Below are 19,437 nucleotides of genomic sequence, written 5' to 3'. Positions count from 1 at the left end.
GCTTCCCCATCCAAAGGCCAGAGGGATACAACTCAGCACATATTTCCCGCTGGGCCCTGTCTGAGCAATTATTGGTCAAAATGTATAATTTGTTTCAAAAGGATTGGCTGCCTGCGTGCAGACCTTGCTGTAATGCTTCAAACTTATTGGCTGTAAAAGCGCGGGCTCTGCTATAACAGACGGTAAGGCTCTATAAAAAGTCACTCCCGAGACAGATCGGGGCTCTCAGCCACTGACCCGAACCTCACGGATCTCGAGGTCACGTGTACCTGAGAAGCCCGAGCCCAGACACTGACCCGAACCTTGCGGATCTCGTGGTCAAGTGGACTTGGGAGCCCGAGCATATGCCCGAATAAAATCCTCTTGCCTGTTGCATCCAGTGGTCCGTGTGTGCGTCCTTGGGTGCGGGTCTCCGCGGGTCTTTTAGAAGGACGGTGACTGAGGATTCCAACCACAGCTAAGCAGGGCGTCCGGTATGGTCTCCTTATTCCTGTGAAGGAGAGGGAGAAAGCATACCTTAAGAAGGGGTGCTCTTGGGTAATTAATTTTTTGTTTGCTGACAGTATTTTAAATCTCTAGCCAGTACCCAAATTGGGTTTGGTTCTCCCACCGGGAAGACACATCCAAATCCTCTCCCCACACTAATGAGGGGATCAGGGCCTTTCAACGGACTTCAACCTTTAAATAAGGCGTCTGATTAGACCAGTGTCTCTGAAAGGCAGTCAGAGGCTGATCTTCGGAAAAATTTAAAATAATGTAAGTATAGCTGTCCTCAATTGGTCATGGGGGTTGCCTCCCCCCTTTTGTTTTATTAAAACAAGGCCCATTATCCATTTTAACCTGTAGGGGTAAACTCAAGATAACAAAACATTGTAAAGAATGGCTTTCAGCGTGTCAGGCTCTTTCACCGGAATGTGCAGTGGCCCAACAAGCATGTGAATGAGTATCTACAGACATAATTTTCCAAAGAGTGCTTAGTAGGTTACATCAGTCTGGCAGATAATGTTAGGTTTAAGGCCCCAACTTTTCAGGGAGACCCGTACCTCGTCATCCACATCCACTTGGCTCGGCTCGCAGACAATTCCGCTTCTGATGAGCGTTCCTCTCGCGCCAGAACTGTCGGGGTTTTTAGCGCTCTTTGCCTCCTGACCAGCAGGAAGGGCAAAGAGAACACGCCCCGACTAAGACGAGACTGAGAAAGGATAGGGCCGGCTGGCCGCCTTCACCCAGCCCTCCCTCTCCAGAGGGAAGACACAGACGCGCCAGGGAGAATGTCACAGCAGACTCGTTTAATGGGAAGATACCAGGGGCTAAAGTAAGAAGCAGGAATCTATTAACATAAAAGTAGGCAGGACAGGGGGAGGTAGGTGCGGTCAGAGAGGGCAGCGAGGCCAATCCATGGGTTCGAGGTAGCCTTATTTTACATCACAAACCACAGCCAAACCTCCCAACCAGGAGACAGGCAGGTTGAACCTCCAAAACCAGAAAGTGAGCACTGGGCCGTGAGGTAGGCCTTTTACCCTTGATGTGACGTGCCCCACAGAATGCTAATGCGACAGGCATCTGCTCCCATGGAAATAGGTGCATCCCCTCAGGTCTGATTTGCTTAAATGGATGGCTGGTAGCCTATCAACCTAAGACAGGAGCCAAGTAAAAGGGACTTGGTGATCCCATGACGGGTAAGAAGACTAGCGAGCTTGGAAACACCTAAGACAGGCACAGTCGATCTGATAGGATGGTAGCCTCACATACCCTAGGTTTTTTCTTTTTTCTAAAATAAAAACAGGGGAGATGTTGGGGGCGAGTAACGCCATGTCTAATAACTTTCTGCTGAGACCTGTACTAGGGGTAAACATGTGACTCTCTTTATCCTGCCCACCTGTTGTGCTGATAGGCTCCCGCACCCAATATGAGGAGGGGGGGGGTTGGAGAAAGATTTTCCTGCCTTGATGAAGCTGTGTGGTGTCTCTGTTCGTGCTCTGGGGAAGGAAGGCTGAGTGCAGGAGGACAGTGGGCCCTCTCCTCTCACAGCTCGTCCTGGTCGGGGCGTGTTTTTCCCCATCCCTCCTCCTAGTTGAGAGGGACCGGAACGAAGGACCCCGACAGTCCTCATCTTGGAGGCGCCCAGGCCACATGAATGAGTTAGCTGGTGACATTCTCACCCCTAGGTGGCCTAGTAAACTAAGTGTGCGCTTTCCTGGTGGGACAAGTAGTGGCCTGGCTGGGATGCACTCCCTACTAAGAAGTGGTTCTTTGATGCGCTGCGGCTTATTGTGACAGTCCTGGCGGTTGGCCATGGGATGGATCCCTCAATTGTCCTGTGCATCTGTGCATGGCCCTGGGGCAGGGAAATCTGCCCCCACAAAATGTGCTTGGATCAATGATGCCTGGAAATGTCACAAAAAAGTTGAATACTTGCCGGGTGCAGTGGCTCATGCCTATAATCCTAGCTACTCAGGAGGCTGAAATCTGAGGATCACAGTTCAAAGCCAGCCTAGTCATAAGGTCTGTGAGACTCTTATATCCAATTAACCACCAGAAAACCGAAAGTGGTGCTGCGGCTGTCAAGGGGCAGGGCTATAGCCTTGAGCTGAAGAGCTCAGGGACAGTGCCCAGGCCCCAAAACCAACAACAAAAAAAAGGTGAACACCATAGAGATGTCAAAATTTGTACAAGAAGCACATGGCAGGCACAGAGGGCCCTGAGAGGCAGAATGGTTTGTGCAGGATGAGAGTAATAGTGACAGATAAGGCATGGATCTGACCTAGGAATGGCTCCTGGAAGCTGAGACATGCTGGTACCTAGGGCTAGCAGAGGATGTAGGGATTGGACAGACAAGGAGAACTGTGCTGTGGACTGTGTCTCCATGTGCACATTGTGATGTGGGAGGGGAGATGTCAGCCTCCAGTTGGTCTTGTGTGAGGAAGCAGCATAGGTCATTGGGCTGAGAGATGACCCTGCCTCCCTCACAATGGAATAGATCATAGAACCCTGATAGCCAGGCAAAGATAAATGCCTGTCGGCTCAAGCCAGCTCACTTGGCCTGTGATTCAGGAGCGAGAATCATGTTTCTGTGTTGTTTTCGCAGGACGAGAGACTCACGTCTCAGGCAAGAGAGGCCTGATGGCCATACTGAACCCTATCGACCCTGGGTGAGCGCCCAGCCACCAGCCCAATGTGAAAAGCCCTTATCCAGGAAGAAACTAAGGAAAATACAAGGCAACTCAGGCAAGGTATGTTCCTGATAGGAAACCTATTTGACCCCGTCCTGGTTAACATTAGAACCTTCTTTTTGTGTGTTTTCAAGTGTCTAGACTGAGAGAGTACTTTGTGTGGTTTTCAGTTCACTCTATGACAAGTACTCAGTTTGAAGTGTGTTCCTATTTCCATGTTTGTAAGATTCATTTTCTTTACTACTTTAGGGTGACAATGATTCAGCCCCGAGCCTGAACGTGTGGCGCCCGGAGGCAGGCCTGCTGGAGAAGCTGGTGGTGAACATGGTCCGTGCCCACCGGAAAGGCGAGCTGTACGTTGTTAGAAGTTTCCTTCACAGCTACAGATCGTATGGGACAATGGAGCAGCTGCTGGCTATTCTTTTCAAAAAGTGAGTGCTCCCCCTTCAAGCCCAGGGCTGCTCAGCCTCCACTGGCTGAGTCTTGGGAATACCTGGCCCGGCCCTGAGCCTGTTCTTTTCACTGGGGTCTTCCCTTAGGCAATGGGACAAAGGAGTTTACACCCTGGAGTTTACAGGTTCAGTTTCCTAGTTCAGTCAGGACTCTGTGTCTCCAGTGTGGATATTTCATTTCCCTCAGAAGCTACTGGGGCCTCACAAGTCTGAATACTGAGAGGTTAGGAACACTCGTGTTAGCCAGTGGCACCCCACTTCAGCCCTCACCTAGGTGAGGCCCTAGGAAATCACATTTCCCATTAGTAAATAAGATTCCAGTAATAATCTTGTGAAGTCATGTAGAAAGAGGAAAGGCTGGGGGTGTGAACCGGGGGCCAAATGTCTTCTGAGCCATCATGGAAGGATTATATTGTGTGTATTTATTTACAGACCTTTGAAGTGTTTCCTTTTGTGTGTATGTGCTAATCCTGTATCTTGAACTCAGGGCCAGAGGGCTGTCCTTTGGTACACACAACTACCATTTCAGCTTGATGTCCATTTCTGGTTTGGGGCTGGGTCATTGAACATGAGTATGTTCAGACATTTTCTGACCATGCTGCCCTCAAATTGTGACCTCACACCTGAGTCTCCCAATTAGCTAGAGGCATGAGCCACTGGCTCATTGACAATGGACAGATGCATATAAGCCTCTTTGTAGAATTTTCACAGAACTGCATAAACATATCTCACTTGTTTGTCTCTGTTTTACATTCCCATCTGGGACTTACCCAGCCTCTTGGATGTTCTGTTAACAGCTGACTTCCTCCTCTCCTCCCATAGGTACAGATGCCTCCGCCCTCATTGTGAGGAAGATGAACAAATAAAGAAGTAAGTGGATTTTTGGTACAAAAGGAAGGCTTGTCCCTGCAAAATGGGTATATTTGAGGCTTCTGATCCAAAGTGCAGATTTCTCACCTGCACACCACTTGTGATTTTTCACAAGGGGGTGGAGGCTTGGGACTTCAGTGGATGCCAGAGGACACCGCTGTGGGTGTGGGTGTGTTCTCTCAGGGATGACAGGAAGGGCTGTGTGCAGAAAGTCAGATGCCGTGTGGAAACAACCTTCTCATTGCCTGTCACAGTGAGAATTTTAGAGAACTGTCTTTCAGAAGCTTCTAGAAGTGAGTTATGAGGGACATCCCGCTTACAGTAGTCTCACCCCACTTCCTAACATACAAGTTGCATATTGGATGGACAGCCACAGCCTGCAAGTCCTGCAAGAAAGGGGCTATGGGAGGCTCAGGATGGCATCAGGGCGGTGTTCACTCTTTTTGTCCCCAATCTGCCCACAGCGCCCTCTGCTGCTTTTTCACTATGTGGATGGACTTTTACCCCGACGATTTCTTTAAGTGCCAGAACCCAGAGGCCCTGCATGACCTCATGTACTATGTCCTCCTCAATATGCCCTCCTCGGTCCTGCTACTCCGCTTACGTTTTATTCTTGACCAGCTGGAGGAGTCCAGTCGGACCAAGAGAAAGAAGAAGTCCTTGTGTAGGCGCCTGAGAGCTTGTGAGTAGAGGAGCCTGGGCCCCTAGGGACAGTCCTACCAGGCTGGTGATTGGCTGAGAACCCTCAGTACTAGCCAGGTTGGCAAAATGTCCTTCGATGGATATTCTCTTCTCTTACTGAAAGTACTCGGGCATAGCCATTCATGAGAAAGGCCCTACCTACCTTCTTATCAGTCCAAACCCAAATTCAGCAGCTTCCTCCATTAGATCCTCATGGAAGCTGAGTCACACCAGAACTTCTAGAGTCCACTCTAAGAGTCCTGTATGTGTTTCTGTTCTCAGGTTTGGGCCGCCGTAGAGCAGCTGCTCCTAAAGTGGAGATGCAGAACCCAGCGGCCATGGTGATGGATGGAAATCCGGAGCCACCACTGGACTCTAGACAGCATGTGAATATACAGCGGTTTGTGCCCTTAGTAGTGAGGCCCAAAGAGGTTTTGGATGCTGTGGACATCCCCGTTGTGAACCCCACACGTGACACGGGTGAACCTGCAGGCGACCCTGAGGAGGAGGAAGATCCAGAATTTCTCCCGTTGACCTTCACAGTCCGCCCGGACCGGCTCCAAACAAGTGAAGTCAGCACTCCTGCGGTGCAGGATGAAGGAGCCCCTGAGGGGCTCATGGAGAATGTCCCCGGTCTAAGTTCAACAGAACTCCTAAATGAAGTTCAAAAGTCCGTCGAGGAAAGCGAGTCTGTCCTCACAGAATATCAGGACAAATTTGTCCAGCTGCAGGAGATTCAGTCTCCACCTGAGAAACTAGAACCTGCCCCTGCCCCACCTCAGGAAGGAAATCCCGTCTTCCCTAAGGAAGTAGATCTCTTTGAGGACCCCAACCTAGAATTTTTGTCTGAAGTCAACTTAGAGGAAGATGTAAAATTAGCGCTTCCCTCCTTCCTCCCTTGGACAATACCTGTTTTTATTTTGGTCTTGATAGTTGTAAAATGTTCACTCTATTTACTGTTCTAAGTTTATTAAAATGTGTTTCTATTACGTTGTACAATTCATGAATCCTAAATATTGTGGGGTTTTTTTTCCTACCTACAATCTAGTGCCCCATGCACATCCTGGAGCTGTACAAGAGAATTACTGCATATACGGGGAACTCTGAAATGTGGCAAGGAATCCAGGCCATGCCTCTGTGGGGTGATAGGGCTGCTAAAAAAGCTAGGACACAGATCAGATGACCCAGAAAAGTGTTCCCCTTTGAACCTCAAGCTCATCCCATGTCAACTGGGACAAATGCCAGAGTAAATGTAGTGGTATGTAGGACTCTCTTCCAGCAGTGAGTTTATCTGTGTACACATCTATTGTGCTTTGTACAAATATGTCAGAAAAATTCACCCTCAACATCAGAAAACTACTTTGGGGAGAAAATTTTTTTTTTTGCCAGTCCTGGGCTTGAGCTCAGGGCCTGAGCCACTGTCCTTGGACTTTCTCAAGGCTAGAGCTCTACCACTTAAGCCTCAGCACCATTTCGGGCTTTGTTCTATGTATGTGGTACTGAGGAATGGAACCCAGGTCTTCGTGCATGCTAGGCAAGCACTCTACCACTAGGCCAAACTCCCGGCACAGTAATACACCTCCTATCTGGTGAATATAATGTAACCCTTAATTACAATAAAAAAATTATCTGACCATTGAACAAAAAAAGAACTCAACAGTTCAAATTCCACTACACTTACAAAATATAAATCGGTTATGAAATTTGTCAATGCTGGGCCTAGCCAAAGGCAGAAACAATTGATATGTTAAGTTCAAGCCCCAGAACCCCAGAACCTGCAAAAGAAAACAACCCTGTAGACAACAGCTGCTATACCGAGTCTCTTCTCTATGGGGATGGGGATGAAGACATGTCTTTCTACCTACTTCAACCAGGATACCAAAGCCATTGCTGGTACTTTAACAGGGTCAGAGTCTCCTTTGTGAAACACCTTGAAATGTTAATCACATGTATTGCAAGGGCAAGTGATTTTTGGCTCTATTTGGTAGAGTGCTAGCTCTGAGCCCAAAAGCACAAGTATACATACTTCCCAAATGGCTTCATGAAAATTTCACTACATTTAAACGTGGCATTTATTGACAAAAAGTATCAAAAAATAGTCTATTTTTTCAGGAATGAGCACCTGTAAAATTGTGTTTGGTTTCCAATACTTCTTTGATTTTCCCATCTGTATGTGTTTGCATTTTCTCCAGATGACAGCACAGAGGGGCTTGAAGGTCAGATTATTAGGTTATAGAAAGCTAACAATGTCCTAGGACAAAGATGTCAAAAATGAAAGCACCCATCTCAGAAAACCACATGGACACAGGCACATATAGAGAAAGGGTTTTTTTGTCAACAGAGCTGACAAGGCTAGTTCTCTTCCCAGAGGGAGAGACAAAGTGCTTTTCTTTGTCTAGGGTGGTTCTTTTTGTGGCTATCTAAAAATGTAAGGCACAATTAATAAAAAGTGAAAAAAAAAAAAAAGCTTCCCAGCAGACCCAAGAGAGGCACAGTCAAGGAGTGATTGATCCCCAGAAGGGCTATAACAGACCTCAGATTCCAGATTGTCTCAGGCTAGCAGCTATCTTCTCAGATTTATGTTTTGTTATACTCTGCCACTCATGTTTATACAGTAGCAACACATTTTTTCCCAAGAAAAACGTCTCTCAGACATTAACAAATCTAGAGCCCTTCAGTTTTGGAGGGCCATGTTTGCCAGAGTTTGGTTGTATCTGTAGCAGGTTAAGGGCCACTGTGGTTTCATTAGCCTGTAGTGCTTCGTGTGTCTAGCTGTTGAATGATACAAACCTCCTGAGGATTTTTTTTTTCAACAGATGTTAGCTACCAGGCTTATTCCTACCAAAAGAGGTAGGTGGAGAGCTCATTCTGTAGGCTTGGTATCCTAAGGTCTTCATTGGCCAATACCTGAAATTTGGTGCAAGTTGTATGGACAGCATGTATAGAACTGGGGCTACGACAGTGCAAGGGAAGGGTGTGCTAGGTCCCATGCAGAATGAGAAGAATTCACACCAAAACAGCATTCTGTTGGGGACCATGATAACTGACTTAACCAAAACTTTGGTTGAGCACAGAGAAGAAATGGACGATGCCTTCTCCATCTTAGAGATATAACATGGTACCTGACTCCCAGTGTCCTGAAGGGGAAACACTTTCAGCTTTATCTTAGGATCACAGGAGGAGAAAGAAATAGTAGACATTTTTAAAGGTGCCAAAGCCAATGGGGGTCGTGGTCTTTTCTGGTCACTTCTTGCTGGCATGGAGCATCAAGGAGTCATTGGGACTGGGTCTTTAGATTCCAGGTCTGCACTGGGCAGGGTGGTATAAGGGAAGCCTCTGCTTGTTGTAATAGACTGACCTTGCCTTGTCCCCAGGTGGTGTCCTGAATGAGGGCTATTATCCTGAGAAAGAGAAACTTTTGAAAAGGTGAGATCAAGCAAAAAGCTGACAAGGTGACAGGGTAAGTTAACATGGACAACATGGGAGTACACACTCTAACCATAAATCAGGAAAAGTTCCATTTAGAGCATAAGCCAGGTTGTGGCCCAATACAGGGAAGGAGGAATTTCCATATGACTTGAATGGGGACAGGAAGAGAGTGTCTAGGTAGGGGAGAGCGTGATGAACTTGTGGGGAATTACTAGTCAGAGACTAGGATTTGATATGAGTAGTTAAGGGCATAGTATGAGGCTTTGGTAGATGTCTAGATTACAGAGTTTGTATGGGAGATCCAGAAAGCTAGCTGACAAGGGTGTCTTGAGTCTAAGATTTACTGTAAATACAAATAGCAGGGAACAAAGCAAGAATGTAAGCTCCTGTCCAGTTAGATGGTAGACATGTATGAACACTAAATGGGCGAGCTAAGTATTTTTCTTGATCTCCCAGCTCCAGTTAATTTTGAAAGGGCAGGCACAAAGAGGCTTCATTTAGGATGTGACACCATCCCCTCTTACTTCTCTCCATGATTCCTCATTGCCAGGACTGGCTATGTCCCTGGATGGTTTGTCCCACATGGCATCTCTTTTGTCAGTCACGGGGTTGAACTCAAGACCTTGGCACTATCCCTGAACACTTCTGCTTGCATAGCATGCATGAAGACCGGGGTTTGATTCCTTGATACCACATACATAGAAAAAGTAGAAGTGGTGCTGTGGCTCAAGTGGTAGAGCTCTAGCCTTGACAAAGCCCAACACAGTGCTCAGGCCCTGAGTTTAAGCCCCAGGACTGGAAAAAAGAAAATTAAGAACTTGACAAACTTAATAGTATAGACGGACATAAAGACTACCATGCTGGTTTTACATCAGTGTATTAATGTTGACCTTATTTAAATCACAGCCAACTTAATTACACACCAATTTTACTCATAAGCTCTATCTTTAAGATATACTCATATCATCTGCTATATACTTGAACTTTTGGGGATTTATAAGACAATTTTTGATTTTCAAATCTTTTCTTATCCCAAGGAAACACTTCTTTGTTATTTTTTTAAATAATTTTTTATTGTGAGGATAATGTATAGAGGGTTACAGTTACATTTGTCAGGTAGTAGGCGCATTATTTCTCACACATTAATACCCCTGTTGTTTTTTTTCTCTCAACAAGCAGCTCATTGATAATTAACTCCTTCAGCACAAGGTTCACATTAGTTATGATTGTAGTCAAAAAGCAAATAATTTTTACACCATGATGACAGTTTTTAATGTGTTACAATGAGATTACTTTGAACATGTTCACACACACTTGTGCACAACAGCTTTAAGGCATCTTAGATCTTTTGAAAAAAAACAAAAAAGAAAATTGGTCCTAACTTTAGAACCACGTGGTTCTAAAGATGTAGCCAACAACAAGCAGAATTTAGCAGAGTCTCTATGCTTAAACAAACATTTATCACAAGAACAGAAAACTTTTAAAAACAATTTTGGCAATGAGACACATTAGCATATAAATTATCCTTTGAACACCTGGAAGAGTGAAGGCAAGTAAGCATGGTGGAAGAGTAGGGGTTTTATGAAAAACCCACCAAGTGTCTTTTGTCTTTTCCTTGGCAGGTGTTAATCTACTGGACCTATAGAGGGCATAGAGGATAGGAGTTTCCCCAGGGGCCTACAGCAGCCTCCTTAGAAGAGTTTTGCCGTAAGAGAGAGATTAAGAATCCAGATTCTAAAGAGAATAGACTTGGGAAAGAAAAATGAAACCAGTCATTTATTTTAGGTGTGTTACTCTAACTATTCCCGTTATGGGATTTTGAAGCAGACTGACAGTTTTTAGAGAATCTGAACCAGCTACAGAGAGGTAGAATGTACTTAATCTTTGCTAAGAGAATTTTAAGCCAGGACAGCTAGCCTTGACAGGAAATCTAGGGGAGGGGTTTCCCAGGACCCCCTTCTTAAGAGCACAAGTAAAGAGGCAAAGAGAGCTTGAGTGGGGGCTGTACATAGATTGCCTTTTTCACTTGTCCATGCACTTGTAGGAGTGTGTGTGTGTGTATTTACCTGTAAAATATCAGGATCCAGTGTTTCATGAAAGGGCCATGTGGACTCACTGTCCAGTGAATATTGGGCCAAATTAGGTCAGGCAAAAGAAAGCCTAGAGAAGACTCCTGAGGGATTTTAGATAGGCTCCCTCCCATGGTGAGTGCAAGAGCTTCCGTGGGCATCCCCAAAGGAACTCTGGTCAACTGACTGAGGGACCAAGCAGCAAAAAGCGTCTTCACTCACAACTGCTGGGTCCTGAATGTGCAAGGGAAGAACAAAATGGGTCAACACCATAAAGATGTTGGATCCCTGGCCTATACTGGCTGGGAGTGCCCTTGGCCTCCTTGGAACACAGCTCCAAGCTTTTACCCTTTTGTCCTGAGCCCTGAACTGTCACTCACCACTGAAGAGGAGGTGAATCAGCCTGTGTTGAATGTAGGAAAGGTCTCGGTCAGGAAGAATTTACCTTGGTGGTTGTCTGGATGGGCCTGAGCCTGGTATCAGGTCTCTGGGGGAGCTCAGATTCCCCCAGAATATGAGCTGGGGAAAAGCAAAACACCAAGAGAGCCTAGATCCAAGTCACTGCACCAATGAAAGCACCATCACGGAATGCAGACACAGAAGCACATACACAGAAAGGGGTTTATTGTCAGCAGAGGAGCTGACAAGGCTACTTCTTTCACCAGACGGACAGAAAAGGCCCTTGTCTTCGTCTATGGAGGTTTTTATAATCTACATGGGGCTAAGGGCAGGATTTCATGCAACATGTGAGAGCAGAGGATTCCATTATGGTGGGCTAAGATTTATGGCAGCTGCCCAAATAGTACATAAGGGGGCCTGCTGTTACCATTTATGGCTGTGACTGACCAAATGGAATGTTACTTCAAGGTGAGGAGGGAGCACCAAAAGGGTCCTTTGTCAGCCAATCTGTCAGGCTAACAATACATAGAAGCAGCACATGACAGGCACAGAAGGTCCTGACAGGCAAAATGGTTTGTGCAGGATGAGAGTAATAGTGACAGATAAGGCATGGATCTGACCTAGGAATGGCTCCTGGAAGCTGAGACCATGCCAGTACCTAGGGCTAGCAGAGGATGTTGGGATTGGACAGACAAGGAGAACTGTGCTGTGGACTGTGTCTCCATGTGCACATTGTGATGTGGGAGGGGAGATGTCAGTCTCCTGTTTGTCTTGTGTGAGGAAGCAGCACAGGTCACTGGGCCCTGAAATGTGATCCTGCCTCCCTCAAAATGGAATATAACATGGAACCCCAATAGCAGGCAACCATAATTGACCATGAGTTCAAGTCAGCTCATTTGGTCTGCAACTCAGAAACAAGAAAGATGTTCTCATGCTGTCTTTGCAGGTCAAGAAACTCAGGTCTCAGAAAAGAGAGGTATGGTTGCGTCACTCAAAGCTGTCGACATTGGATCAGTGCCCAGCCACAAGTCCAATGTCTCAGATATTTTTCCAAGAAAACACGAAGGGAAAGACAGGCGACTCAGGTGAAGTATACTCACCACAGGAAACCTATCTAACCCCAGCCTGGCCCATACTAGAACCTTCGTTTTGTGTGCTTTCAAGTGTCTACACTGAGAGGTTATTTCTGTGTAGTTTCCAATCCAGTCTACCACAATTATCGATTTGAAGTGTGCTCCCATTCCCATGTTCATTTATTTTTTATTTTACCACCTTAGTGTGACAGTGTGTCAGCCCTGACATTGAATGTGTCGTATAATGTGTGGAGGCTAGAGGCAGGCCTCCTGGAGATGTTGGTGATGAACCTGATATCTGCCTACCAGAAAGGCAATATCTTCTTTGTTTATAACTTCCTCCACAACTATAGACAGTGTGGGACAATGGAGCAAGTGCTAGATATTCTGTTTAAAAAGGGAGAGTACACCCTTCAAACGCAGGACTGCTCAGCTCCTCTTGGCTGAGTCCCTCTCTGAGCCTTTGCTTCACTGGGTCTTCTCACAGGAACTTGGCACAAGACAAAGCAGTGTACACCCTGACTTAGGACTAGACCACCCAGGACATTTTTTTTCCCTCAGAAGCTACTGGAGCCTCCTCAGAAGTCTGCCTACTGAGAGGCGAGGATTACAGGCATGTGCCAGTAGGATCCAACTTGCACCCTCACCCGGGTGAGGCCCTAGGAAATCACATTTCCCACTAGTAAATAAGGTTTCAGTAGCAATCTTGGAGCTCTGTGGAGTACTAAAGGCAGAAGAAAGATGGGAGGGAGGGCAGGTGAAGTGGAGGCCAAATCACTACTAAGCCATCAAGGAGAATTATGTTGGCTTTACTTATCCATAAGCACAGAAGCATTTGCTTTTGTGTGTTCTAGTCCTGCAACTTGCACTCAGGGCCTCAGTATTGTCCCTTTGGTGAGTAGAGATAGCCCCATTTGAGCCACAGGTCCAACTCTGGCCTTTTTCTGGTTAATTGAAGATAAGTGTCTTTAGACTTATACTGACTAGCCTGGTTTCAAATTATAATGCCTCAGATCTCAGCCTCCTGATTCATTAGGATTAGAGCCATGTGCCACTGGCACACTTACTTTGGACAGATGCATATAAGCTTCTTAGCAGAATTTTCATGGAACCTTATAGACATATCCCTCCATTTGTCAATTTTATATTCCCATCGGAGACGTACCCAGGCCCACAGATGTCATGTTAGTTTGGAAAAGGAGAACTATAGAGGTGACTTCCTCCTTTCCTCCCATAGACACAGATCCCTGTCCTAACTGTGAGGAAAATGAACAAGTGAAGAAGTGGACTTTGGCACAAAGAGAAGTTCTCTCCTTGCAAAATGGATACCTTTGAGACTTCTGATTCAAAGTACTAATTTCTTGTTTGCACACCACTTGTGGTTTCCACAAGGGGGTGGAGGCTTGGGACTTCAGTGAATGGCAGAGGACACCGCTGTGGGTGCGGATGTGTTCTCTCAGGGATGACAGGAAGGGCTGTGTGCAGAAAGTCAGATCCAGCGAGGAATCAACCATCTCATTGCCTGTCACAGTGAGAATGGTGGAGACTTGTCTTTCAGAAGCTTCTAGAGGCATGTTGTGAGGAGCATCCTGCTCCCAGGGTTCTCCTCCCGCTTCCCAACATGCAGGTCTGTGTATAGGACAGCCACAGCATGCGAGTCCTGACAGAAAGGGGCTAAGGTGGGAGGCTTGGGATGGGGAGGGTGGGCTCTCATTCTCCTTGTCACCCGTCTGCCCACAGCACCATTAGTTCCATCTTCACCATGTGGATAGAATTCTACCCTGATAGGTTCTTGAGCACAAGACCCAAGACACCGTGAAAGAACTCATGCACTACATCATGCTCAACATGCCCTCACCTGCTCCTCTGCATACAAATTCTTCTTTATGAGCTGGGGGAGCCTGTGATGAATGAGACCAAGAAAAAGAGGAAGGAGTTCTTGTGTAGATGCCTCAGAACTTGTGAGTAGGGATGGAACCTAAATATCTAGGGATGGCCCTGTTTGGCCAAGAGCCCTTAGTACTACCCAGGTTGTCAAAATGTCCTTTTAGGGATATTCTCTACCAGGTAATGTCTGTTCTCTTTTCTAAAGTATTGGGGCATAGTCACTAATTAGAAAGACTCTGCCTTCTCATCAGAGTCCAATCCAAACTCAAATTCCATGGCTTCCACCATTAGATCCTCATGGAAGTTTGAATCATACCTGAACTTCTAAAGTCCACTCTCAGATTTGTGTACTTCTTTCCATTCTCAGGTTTGGGCCACCACACAGCAGCTTCTTCTGAACATGGGACAAAGAATCCATCAGTGATAGCAGCAATGGTGACGGGTGGAGATCTTAAGCCATCACTGGACGCCAGAAACATAGAAGGGTTTGTGCCATTTGTAGAAATACCCAAATAGGTTTCAAGTCCTGTGGATATCCATATATTCTGAACCTTACATGTGACGCAGGTGAACCCCCAGGTACCCTGGAGGAAGCAAGAAGATGATTCAGAATGTCTTCCCCTTGCTTTCACAGTTGGTTTAGATCAGCTCCAAACGAGTCAAATCAGAACTCCTCTTGTTGTACAGGATAAAGTAGCACCCATAGGGCTAATGGAAAATGTTCAGTCTATGTTCAAGAGAAACAGTAAGTGAAGTCTAAAAGTTAGATTCCGTTGAGGAAAATGAATCTTTGTTCTCACAGAGTATCTGGACAAATCTGTCCTGCTGAAGGAAAACCAGTCTCCAATGGAGAAAGTAGAATCTGCTTCTCCCTCAGTTCAGGAAGGAAATCCTGCTTTTAATGAGGAGGTAGATCCTTTTGAGGACACTGACCTAGAATGTCTTCCTGAAGGCAACCTAGAGGAAGATGTAGAATTAGAATTTCCTTCTTCCCTCCCTTAGGAAATCTTTCTTTTTCTTTTTGTCCTCATTGTTGTAAAATGCTTATTTACTATTCTAATTTTTAATAAAAAATCAGTGTATCAAGGACATGCATGTGAAGCAGGCTGCGGCTTGGTCCTTCTGCGTCGCCATCTCCCCCTGCCCCCCACACACCCCCAGGATAGCCATCCCTTCCCACATTTTTCTTCTTCTGTCTTGCTTTCAATTTTCAGCCATTTTCTAAAATAAAACCACCGCTGGGGTCTTTTTACCCAGTTTGGTTTCGTCAGATGCCTTGGGGTGGATACTGTCTGGGTGCTAGGTAGGAAAATTTCCTTTCCCCTAGGTTGTGTTTGATCTTTCCTTAAATAAACAAAAATCTCACCCTTTCGGGGGGAAAAAGAGTATCAAGGACTTTTCTACATGGGCTAAGTTTGAACAGTGATCCTTAGATCTTGGCCTTCTGAGTAGCTAGGATTAAAGCATGAGCATCTGGTGCTAGCAAAAACAATGTTCCAGGCCAGGATCAGGGCCTAGTGGTAGAATGCTCACCTAGGATGCATGAAGCCCTGGATTCAATTCCTTGGTATCACATACACACAAAAGGCCAAGGGGTAGAATGCTAGCCTTGAGAAAGCACAAGAACAATAGGCCCTGAGTTCAAGCCCCAGGACTGGCAAAAAAAAGGGGGGGGCAGGAGTTTGGCTAGTGGTAGAGTGCTTGCCTAGCATGCATGAAGACCCAGGTTCGATTCCTCGATACCACATACATAGAAAAAAGCCAGAAATGGTGCTGAGGCTCAAGTGGTAGAGCTCTAGCCTTGAGAAAGTCCAAGGACAGTGCTCAGGCCCTGAGCTCAAGCCCACGACTGGCAAAAAAAAAAAAAAAAAAAAAAAGACACACACAATTTTCCACACATCCCCTCAAGACCTGGGCTAGGTTCTAGGTTCTCCAAATAACTTCCGCTGGGATCTACTCATCCTAGCCTACATTGGGCCTTACACCCAGATCCTACATGCAAGATCCCAAACTTCTGAACTCTCTGTATTTTCTCATCACAATGCCTTAAGTCAAAGGCAGTCTCTGTAGAACAAAGGCTCAGCACCCTGCAGTCTTTACTGAATGGAATCTGGAATATGGTTGGTAAAAAATAAAAAAAGATAAAGTCAGTTTTTTTTTTTTGCCAGTCCTGGGCTTGAGCTCAGGGCCTGAGCACTGTCCTTGGACTTTCTCAAGGCTAGAGCTCTACCACTTGAGCCTCAGCACCACTTCTGGCTTTTATCTATGTATGTGGTACCGTGGAATCGAACCCGGGTCTTCACGCATGCTAGGCAAGCACTTTAACCACTAGGCCAAACTCCCGGCCCCAAAAAGATAAAGTCTTATAGACCTCTAGATCCCACTTTTGGATACTGTCTTCTGCTACCCCCACACAGACCCAGCTTCTAATGGGACAGATCTTGGACCAGTCCTGAGCGGTGATGGCTTAATGAGACCAGCAGGGGACATGGCTCAGCATAAAAGTGCTGTCTAGCCTTGGGGTGGGGGTGGGGGGAGCCCGCTGTGGATACCATTTGCATGGTCCAAAATCTAGACAAAATATCTTGATATTCCTAGCAAAAGGTGGAAAAGGCCTCAATAATGGAGAATGAATGTCATACACAATTTCTCAAGGCCCTGCTACAGACATGACACTGCATAGCTGCAGGTTCTGAACAGACTGGGAATAGGCTCAAACTCCAAGCTGACTCAGTCTCAGCACTGGCCAAAATTTAGAATAGGTCCAGCCTTGGAGCTGACCTGGCTTTGGGGTAGGCACAGACTTGTGACTGGTCCACACTCTGGGAAGTTGTAGACTTGGAACAGGTCTAGACTAGGAGCTGGCCCAGTTAATGAGAGAAGAGTAGGCTCTAGTTCTCCACACATTTTCTCAGCCATGTCACCCCACCCCATGCCCTGGGCTGGCCAAGACTAAACACATAGCTGAAAGGTTAGTACAGTCTCAGAGCATGTGTATGATTTGGAGAGCATAAAAGACTCGGAGAATGCTCAGAGCTGGCACTGGTGGCCTGTTCTGAGGCCTAACTCAACAAAATCAGTGCATTCAGAGCAAAAGTTACTAAGAATAGAGAAGTAGGCCCCAGTTCTCTACACAATCCCTCAGCCACCCCACACCCATGCCCTGGGCCAGCCAAGACTGAAAGTGCAGCAGACTGGGAGCTGGCTCAGGAGGCCCGGCTTGGGGAGTGGCCTCACGGAAAGCCACTTCAGGGAAGAGCACAAATAGCAAACAGGGTGAGGTGGGCTGTGCTTCTCCCACACCACCCTCCCATGCCTTGGAACAGACCTGGCAGGAAGTACTGCTTAGCTCTGCTTGTCTTCAAGGGTTGCCTCAAGGTCAGGACGCCAGCCTTCTCCACCAACAAGAGAAGCAACTATGTGGGGCTTGAATTCCTTCTGGTGCTTCAAACACACATGAAAGCTGGATGCTGATGCCTAAGAAGCACGGCCTGCAAGAGGAGACTGAAATGTACATGCGCAGTTTTGTAGGCCCTAACCCCAACCAAGCACCATCCAAGAGGAAGGGGACTGTACCAGGAGACTCTCACTGGTCTGGCTGGTTCCAGGCAGAACCGACCCAAATCATTCCAGCTCCTGGCCATCCCCTTAACCTCTCACCTGCCCCACTCCTCTCATACTCTATCCCCCTGTTAGCTTCCCCGCTGTACCGGTCCCGGGCTTTGAACTCTGGGCCTGGGGTGCTCTCTCCCTGAGGTTCTTTTGCTCAAGGCTGGCACTCTGCCACTTGTACCACAAGCACCACTTCGGGCGTCTTCTGTGGTTAACTGGCGATGAAAGAGTCTCGAGGACTTACCTGCCCCGGCTGGCTTCTAACGGCCATCCTCAAATCTCAGCCTCCTGAGTAGCTAGGCGCGAGCCACGGGCGCCCGGCTTCTCAAGCTTCAACCAAACACCACCGCTCCAGCCTTTTTGGGGTGCCGGCTCTGGCCGGTCTCCTCTCAGTCCGGGAGAAATTGGGGGAGGGGGGAGAGCGGTTTCCTTAACGGAGAGTCTGCTGCAGAGAACCAGCCAGGGAGACGCGGGGAGAACGGGGGCAGCCGGAAGTCTAGGCCGGAGCAGCCGGAAGTCTAGGCCGGAGCAGCCGGAAGTCTGCGGGCCAGGGCCGCTTCCGGTGGCTTCCCGCCCTTGCGGCCTTTGCCCGGCCTTGGAGCCCTGCAGCCGGGTGAACGTGGGGCAAATCCCGTTGCCTGCTCCCGAGCCTTAGGGCCATGGAGGTCCCGAGCTGGCTGTGAGTGCCCGGTCAAATGTCCAGAACCCCACAGCCACTCCAGACCGCCTGGAGGCCCAGCTACCGGCCTGGGCAAGGGGAGCTCCCGCCATTGGCTGCCCAACAAGCCTGGGCCTGCCCCACGGTGGTGGTTCCTGCTTCTCCTGGGCCCAGGGAGGTCTTGATTTAGTCACAGTGACATAGAGGGCATTTCCTTGTCTGAACCCAGGATGCCCCTCTACCCGGGGCCACACATCTCCCATTGGCAGCTGTATGGCTGTCCAGGCCCTAGGATGGAGAGGTGCCCTCTTCTGCGTCAAAAGCTCTCTTCGGAACTGGCTCTTTCTCCTTTGCGGTATCTGAGCCATCAGCATGTAGCTAAGCTTGTCAGCATGGAATGTGCTCATTCACATGTGTAGTACAGTAAGTAGTTTGCAATATAGCCTGTTTAAACAGATTGATTGTAAATAAGCTGTGTCCTGAGCCCATACAAGCAATACATTTTTTTGTGGTCTTACCATAAAGTCTTGCTGATCAAAGCTTTTGTGCTCCTTAGCCATTTTTACTGTCCTTGGTAAAGATGTCTATTCCAGTTAGTTAAATCTGATTATCTCTCTTCTCAAGTTTTTTTTTTAAACACAGGTTTTTTATAACTCACAAACCATATAGTTCACCCACACAAATAACAAATTCAGTAGTCCAGGTATATCCCATGCATTAAAAAAAAACTATAGTAAAATACATTAAATAATATTTATAGGAGTACATTTCTTTGGGGGCATGAACTCTGAATTGGCCCTAGGAGGGCAGGTTAAGCAAGAATGTCACTCACAGTAGTAGCCTCATCATTAAGAAACAGCCCAGCCCAGCTCTGTAAACATCAGAAGGCTGTCAATCATCCATCCAGGTTGACAATCATCCAAGCCAAATCTTCAGTCCAAAGAGAGCACCTTTAGTAGTGCTGTCACGAGGGTCTGGCCAGTGTTACCACCCCAAGGCTGACCACTGTACCAACCTATTTCTCAGGTGAGATACTTCCAGCTTCACAAAGATCACCAACAAAAGTCAAGCTGATCTCTCAACACCATTTGTTGAAATTTCGTCTCTTGACATAACACAGTTTTCCATCTTCAC

General features: G+C 47.0%; 1 protein-coding gene and 3 long non-coding RNA genes across 6 annotated transcripts in view; 2 read left to right on the top strand and 2 right to left on the bottom strand.

Annotated features, from left to right (window-relative positions):
* Window positions 1-251: 251 nt before the first annotated feature.
* LOC150044170 (uncharacterized) lies at window positions 252-2,845 on the bottom strand. The gene is made up of 3 exons (XR_016533210.1): window positions 2,802-2,845; window positions 1,044-1,116; window positions 252-490 (listed from the first exon to the last, which is right to left on the bottom strand). It is a non-coding gene; the product is annotated as an uncharacterized LOC150044170 (long non-coding RNA).
* A 220-nt stretch (window positions 2,846-3,065) lies between these two features.
* On the top strand, window positions 3,066-6,165 carry LOC150044169 (uncharacterized). The gene is made up of 5 exons (XM_090321745.1): window positions 3,066-3,233; window positions 3,423-3,604; window positions 4,448-4,495; window positions 4,960-5,177; window positions 5,459-6,165. Exons 1-5 carry the CDS (start codon window positions 3,066-3,068, stop codon window positions 6,139-6,141), a joined length of 1,299 nt encoding a protein of 432 aa, XP_090177871.1. The 3' UTR covers window positions 6,142-6,165.
* A 5,629-nt stretch (window positions 6,166-11,794) lies between these two features.
* Window positions 11,795-14,486, top strand: LOC150044168 (uncharacterized). Of its 2 annotated transcripts, XR_016533222.1 has the most exons (4): window positions 11,795-12,158; window positions 12,708-12,797; window positions 13,384-13,496; window positions 14,401-14,486. It is a non-coding gene; the product is annotated as an uncharacterized LOC150044168 (long non-coding RNA). The 2 variants fall into 2 exon arrangements; XR_016533221.1 differs by lacking the exon at window positions 14,401-14,486 and having other exon boundaries at window positions 13,384-13,572.
* Window positions 14,487-14,903: 417 nt separating this feature from the next.
* Window positions 14,904-19,437, bottom strand: part of LOC150044167 (uncharacterized) — a 58,904-nt gene continuing 54,370 nt past the window's right edge. For both annotated transcript variants that reach the window (XR_016533217.1, XR_016533218.1), the window contains 2 exons: window positions 17,362-17,524; window positions 14,904-14,990 (listed from right to left, as the gene is read on the bottom strand). This is a non-coding gene — a long non-coding RNA (uncharacterized LOC150044167). The remainder of the gene's footprint in view (window positions 14,991-17,361; window positions 17,525-19,437) is intronic.

Source organism: Megascapheus bottae, chromosome 30 (assembly GCF_031878675.1).
Source record: "Megascapheus bottae isolate mThoBot1 chromosome 30, mThoBot2.hap1, whole genome shotgun sequence".
In the NCBI taxonomy this organism is placed as follows: domain Eukaryota; kingdom Metazoa; phylum Chordata; class Mammalia; order Rodentia; family Geomyidae; genus Megascapheus; species Megascapheus bottae.
This window is presented reverse-complemented; position numbering and strand designations above follow the sequence as displayed.

Excerpts from the sequence above, each read along its gene's own strand:
- LOC150044169 (XM_090321745.1), top strand. The coding sequence starts at position 3,066 with ATGTTTCTGTGTTGTTTTCGCAGGACGAGAGACTCACGTCTCAGGCAA. Across the intron at positions 4,496-4,959 it reads GAAGATGAACAAATAAAGAA|CGCCCTCTGCTGCTTTTTCA; the intron begins GTAAGTGGATTT and ends ATCTGCCCACAG. Across the intron at positions 5,178-5,458 it reads GTGTAGGCGCCTGAGAGCTT|GTTTGGGCCGCCGTAGAGCA; the intron begins GTGAGTAGAGGA and ends TTCTGTTCTCAG.